The sequence below is a fragment of the Oryx dammah genome, unplaced genomic scaffold, assembly GCF_014754425.2.
Source record: "Oryx dammah isolate SB20612 unplaced genomic scaffold, SCBI_Odam_1.1 HiC_scaffold_19, whole genome shotgun sequence".
NCBI classification, from domain to species: domain Eukaryota; kingdom Metazoa; phylum Chordata; class Mammalia; order Artiodactyla; family Bovidae; genus Oryx; species Oryx dammah.
In genome coordinates, this window is record NW_024070203.1 from 16,288,341 (window position 1) to 16,294,572 (window position 6,232).

At 61.5% G+C, this 6,232-nt stretch overlaps 1 protein-coding gene across 1 annotated transcript in view; it reads left to right on the forward strand.

Annotated features, from left to right (window-relative positions):
- The first annotated feature begins 782 nt into the window (after positions 1-782).
- The window catches only part of KCNK9 (potassium two pore domain channel subfamily K member 9), a 100,779-nt gene continuing 95,329 nt past the window's right edge, over positions 783-6,232 (forward strand). Inside the window, exon 1 of the mRNA XM_040261746.1 lies at positions 783-1,097. Coding sequence (XP_040117680.1) covers positions 815-1,097 — 283 coding nt within the window. The 5' untranslated portion in view covers positions 783-814. The remainder of the gene's footprint in view (positions 1,098-6,232) is intronic.

The window sequence follows — 6,232 nt, forward strand, 5'->3', positions numbered from 1 at the left end:
CCGCGCCTCGGGGGCTGAGCCCAGCAAACTTCGCGGAGCGGCCGACGCCTGGCGGGGACCCCGCCGCATCCCGGGGCGCTCGGGTGGACGCAGGGCGCTCGGACCTCCGGGCAGCCGGCCGCCCCGCCCGCTGCACCTGCTCGGCCCCTTCCCGGATCGCTGGGGACTCCGGAGACGCAGCCACTTCGCAAACTTTTTCACCCCCCTTCGAAGGGGGGCGCGGAGGGCTAAAGGGGGAAGGAGGTCCCGCGGGGCGCGCGCAAACCTGCGGGCTCCTAGCTGGGCGCCGCCTCCCCAGAGCCGGACCCGGAGGGGCGCGGGCCCCGGCGGCCGCGCTCCGGCTCCCGCTCCCGCCCCTGCTTTTCCGGCGGGAGCGGGGGGCGGGGTGCGGAGGGCAGCAAGGCCCTCGCGGTGCCCGGCGGGGCCGCCGTGCATGGCCCTGCGCAGTGGGGCGGGCTGTTTTGGCCGGGTCTGGCGCAGGGTGTCGGGGCTCCCGGACTCCTGGCCTCGGCGCTCCAGCAGCCTCCTGTGCCTGTCTGCCTTCTCGCCGGAGCCCGGGCCCGCGCCGCCCCTGCCCCGCCAACCGCCTCGCGGTGGCAGCGGCTGTGGCGGCCCCGGCGGAGGGGGGCCCCCCCAGCCTCCCCGCCCCCCGCCTCCCCGCTGCTGCTGCTGCTGCTGCCGCCGCCGCTTACAACTTGGAGGCGGCGGCGGCGGCGGAGGAGGCGGCGGCGGCGGCCGCCGGGCGCTGCAGTGGGACGCGCGCGGCTGCGAGCCTGCGGGACATGCCCCCCGCGCCGGCTCCTTGCTGGCGGCCATGAAGAGGCAGAACGTGCGGACTCTGTCCCTCATCGTCTGCACCTTCACCTACCTGCTGGTGGGCGCCGCCGTCTTCGACGCCCTCGAGTCGGACCACGAGATGCGCGAGGAGGAGAAACTCAAAGCCGAGGAGATCCGGATCAAGGGCAAGTACAACATCAGCAGCGAGGACTACCGGCAGCTGGAGCTGGTGATCCTGCAGTCGGAGCCACACCGCGCCGGCGTCCAGTGGAAATTCGCCGGTTCCTTCTACTTTGCCATCACGGTCATCACCACCATAGGTAAGAGCTGGGCGCGCCGCCGCCCGGCTCCCCGCGTCCCGGGAGGAGTCCGGGGAGGCGGCTGAGCGCGCAGCGCAGGGCTGGGTGCGGGGCGCCGAGGGTTAAACGCCGCCTGTCGCCGGCGCGAGATGGGGCCCTTCCCGCAGCGCCCCCTCCTCTCCGGGAGTCCCCCGCCTCTCCTGCGCCTCCTCGCCGGCCTCACCCCTCGCGGACCCCACCCGGGGCTCTCCTCCGCGCTGGTGTCTGGACCGGGCGTGCGAGCCCGGAGCGAGCGTGCCGAGCCTAGAGGGCGGAGGCGCCACTTTTGCGAAGAGAGTGGAGCGCTAAGAATAATCCCGTAGCAGACACCCACCCACCCACCGCCCCGGCGCGGGCTGGGCTGCGCGGGGCTCCAAGCCTTACACTTACTACCTCTCCCGGAGTTGGAGAGGGCTGGCTTGGCACCCGCGGCGCGGAGACCGACTCAGATGGCCCGGGCACTGCTCTTGGAGCGTGGGAGGCGCTGACCCTCGCCAGCCTTCTCCGAGCCCACATCTCAGCTTTCCTCCCTCCTGGCTCCTCTTCTTCCAGCCTGGCAGGAGAGAGTTTGCTGTTTGGTGATGTGGGGGGCGGGGGTGGGGTGCGGGGAGACTAGGGGGCCGTGACAGCCCGCTGAAAGGCTCTAGGAGGGCGGGGGCTGGGGTGGGGTGGGGACAGGACCAGTCCACCCCGGGGCTGTGAGGGTGGGTGAGGCAAGTGTGCTTACTGCTGAGAAGCTGGGGAAGTTCTGGCCCGGTTCAGGGAGAGAGTCCAGTTGGTACATCCTGTGGGTCCTGAGCCCAAAGGCACTGCCCACCAAGCAGTCTCTGGGGGGTTCCTAGGGCAGGACCCCCACCGAGGCCTAGGGGTTTAGAGAACTGTGTCTATCACACTTTGAGAGGTGGGGGAAGGAGCAGGTCCCTGTAGCCCAGTGGAGGTGGGGATCCCTCCCCATGGAGGCAGGAGGTAGGGTGGTGTCTCTGGTTTGCAACTTGGCCCAGCGCAGCTTCCAGCCCCTCCACGGCCACCCCCTTGGACCTGTCGGGGCCACTGCGTTGGCTCACGGGCATCACTCTTTTGCCCCCCTCCGCTTATTTGTGCCCCTGTGCCCTGAGCAAAGGCCTCTCCCCCCAGCCTCTCATCATCCCTCCTGCCTGACTTCTCTGGACCTCTTTCTCTGATTTTTCCTTCCCTTGATATTTTCCTTTCTCTGGAAAGCTCTGCATGCTGCAAAAACAGTATTTCTCAGTGCCATATGCAACAGGAAGTGCCAGCACAGGACGGCTTGTCTTTCCTTCTTGGTTGAAAAGACTTTGTAGAGAGTCATCTTGTTTGAAATGTTTAATTCATTGGTGTAGGTTTCTATGTTTTCAGAGGGAAATTGTCCTTCTGTTGTCAGCAGAACCAGCTTTGCTCCCTCTTGCCACACGCCCTTGGCCCTGTGGCCAAAACACAGAAAAGTCCTTCCTTTCCCACCCTGTGCTTCCAGCTCCTGAAAGGGCCAGCCGGCCAGCATTTCTGTCTTTAAACTTTCAGCGTGAGCTGTGGCCAAGACACACATGTGCAGGATGGCAATCTTGTGGGGCAGAGGCCTGCTTGTGGGAATGTGCCCCCCAACCACAACCGACCGCCCCCGGGGGAGGGGAAGAACTCATCATTCCTGGAAGGGCCTTGAGTGTTGTAGACTCAAAACAGATAAAACCTGCGAGCATGCCGGCCTCCAGGAGTGACATGAGCCCAGGATACCTCCCTTGGGCTGGTCCTGAGAATTGAATTGCAGCATTGGTGAGATGGTGGTTGGAGTTACAAATCAAACCCAGAGATGGTCCATTTACCTGATCAGGTTCTTGTCGATTGCACTGATTGATTCTGATTGGTGGTTCTGGACATGTGCTTCTAACAGTTCGGGCTCCAAAGAGAAAGAGTCGAGACAGGGTGGCCGAGTGGATCTTAGCCAGAGGTGCGGACGGGATTCTAGTCGGCACAGGAGAAGGGGCCGCTGATGACTGAGTGACGTTTTCTCAGTTCTTTTGTTGAATTTCCAACCGATTTTCCAGAAAGGAAGGTTGGAGTACATGTGTAAGGTTAGGAAGACAAGACTATCCTAACAGCCCTTCCCTGCCGTGGAAAGATGCTAAAGCTGGAGCCCACTGACCAGGCTTGGAACCTGAGGCTGGTCAGACCTGGAAGACCATGGCGTGCGTGGGGTGGGCTGGTTTCTGACTCCCAGCCTCAGTTACCCCCACCTGTAGGAGGGCTGTGACTTGGGAACACCTACCGGGGTGACTCTGAAGGGCCAGTGGGCTCCCCTCGTGCCTGCAGCCACCTGGTACAGTGCTGTCTGCATTAGTAGGTGAGAATCCAGGAATTTTGACATCAGCCTCAGATTCTCCCCTAAGAAGCTGTTTAGCTCTGAAGAGCTTGCATCTGCGGGAAACCAAGCACCCTTCTAGTTAATTCTGTTTGTTTTCTTTTTTTTAATATAAATGTAAATTAAGGTTCTCCTAGGCCTAGAACAAAACTCAGCCCCAAGCCAGGCCCTCTGAGGAGCCATCTCCTATCGGATGGTGATGTTAACGAGTCAGGTGCGTCTTCGCAGGGTTCCTTTTCATCTCACCTTGAGCGGTTTCTTGAGCCTGTGTGCTCCAACTTCTAGTTCCAGCCTCTGAGGTGGGGCAGGCGCCACCCGCACGACTAATGAACCCTGCTTCCCGGATGGATGCACTTACTAGCGCCCTCGGTGAAATGGATTTTAAGAACACGTATAATGACCACTTTGCCTTGGATCCGTGGCTGCTGTCTTCGTAAGAGGCTTTGCTGGGCTCTCACGCCGACCACAGCCCCTGCTGTCTCGGGAGGCCCAGACTCAGCCAGCTTTGTCCCGAGGAGGGATGAGCACAGGTCACACTGGCTTTGAGAGGGCAGACTTGCTTCTGTCGTTGATCCAGGTCGGGGTGCTGTCTGTCCCCGCTCGCTGCTTCTGAGGTCTGTGCCACTTGTAGCTACTACCCAGTAGATCATGTTGTTGGTTCTAAATTTGGCAAGCCCTAGGCCTTTGGAACTCTCCATCATGTCAAGATGAAAATCCTTCTGCACACCCTGCCATGCCTGTCTGGTTCGCAGGAGGGTTGGACACCCTCCCACCCCCTTTCCTGGGCTGTCGGGAGGAGCTGTGGGACTCGGCCTGGCAGGGCTGTAGAGTGCCTGGGCTGAGTTGCTCTGCTGGGGCTAAGGCCCGGGTGGGGAAGGAGCCCCAACAAACTTGTGCTTTTCCTACGGAGGCGCTTGAGGCCAAAATCATGTCCGACACTCAGCTACTACACCTGAGAGCAGCGGGAATCTCGACACTTCTCTTCAGACTCTTCACCTCTGTGTTCTAAGCTGTTACCACCTTCGGGATCATTAAGGAAGAAACTGTGCTTAGAATTCTGATCTCATTTGGAGGATCTAAGAGGACGATTTAAAAACTGGTCCTCACAGGGGAAGGAGGGAGTGGAGGACGTGGGTTTATGTTTTTGCTGCTGTTTGGAGGAGGGGAGACTGACATGGGGTGGGTCCCCCTAGCTAAAGGCAGGGTGGCTGCTGCAGGAACCAAGGTGATCGGCTCAGGGAGCAGGTCTCTGGTGGGGAGTGGGACACTATCCCTGTACGAGGTCCCCTGAGAATGTGGTGGGACATCCCCTTTCCTCGCTCACACACAGGACCTTGAACAGAGTTCTCGCCAAGTGGGAAGCGTTTCCCGCGTCGTCCTCTGGTGCTCCTGCTGCGGTGTTCTGTCCATGGTTTACAGCCTCGCTGCGCTGCCCCTGCCTGGCCTGTGTTGCCTCTGAGGCTCTGGGACCATCTAAGATGATAAGATAAGGTCTGGCCTTGAGGCAGGAGTGGGGCTGGAAGCCCACACAGTTGGGTACCGTCCAGCGGAGAGCACAGGGACAGCTGAACTCAGTTAACCCTTCCCATGCCTCCAGCAGGCAACCTGGGTTGGTGAGAGTCCCCACTGGCCTTCGTCCTCCAGGACCCTTGGCTTCCCCTCCACCCCTCACTGCTGCTGCCCTCAGCGCCTCCTCCAGCTCCAGCATTGTTGATGCCATTTATTCTGCCCCCGGGGGAAGTGTGTCTTTCCCGGCACCCCAGGGCCCATGCAGAGCCTCACACGGAGTGGGCACCTCCAAGAGGACACTGGATGGGAGCAGAACCCCTGAGTACACAGCTTCCACACACGTCACCCCTGAGGCGGGAGGGAGCATCGCCCCACTTTACAGATGAGCAAACTGAGGCCCAGAGGAGGCAGTGTGCACTGGGGCAGAGGGCCCAGAACTCCTAGTCGGGATCCCCTCACTGCCAGCTCCAAGTACAAATTCCACCAGGAGCCAGGGACAGGCCTGTGGAATGTTCCATCTGTGTCTTTATGCTTCTCCTTTTGCCTCCAGCAATCCTGCTCAGCCAGACTCAGGTGGAGGCCTGGCCACCCACACATTGTGGGCTGGAAGGGAGGGCTGGGGTCTCCTCGTGACCTTCTCTGTGTGGCAGCGGGCTGGGTGCAGCCACATGACAGGCCACGCTGAGCTCCGCCTCCCAGGCCTGCCTGGACCTGGCCTTGCGCCATGTGGCCCTGGCCCTTCAGCAAACGCAGCCTGTCTGTACACGTCCTGGGGGAGGTGGAGGGCTGGGTTCCCCGACTCAGGGCAACCTGAGAGAGAGATGGCTCTCCTGAGGTGAAAGAGACACCACCACACTGAGGGCTTCGAGGTGGCAGGTACAGCGTGAGACCCCGTGTGTGGACACCTGTTGTCTTCATCAGCCTGGACTTTCACTTTAAGCCTGGGAAAGTAGGGGCAGGAGGTGACCCAGGCCTCCATGTGCATCTGCTCCCCTGTGGACCTGCGTCCACATCTCCGCCTGCCCACCCCATGCCCTCCCTCGCCAAGACCTCACTGCAGCTGTGTTCACACCTGCCCCGCCCGTCCCCATGCACCTGTGTTCACACCTGCCCCACCCATCCCCACGCACCTGTGTTCACACCTGCACCTGCCTGTCCCTATGCACCTGTGTTCACACCTGTCCCTGCCCCTCCCCATGCACCTGTGTTCACACCTGTCCCTGCCCTTCCCCATGCA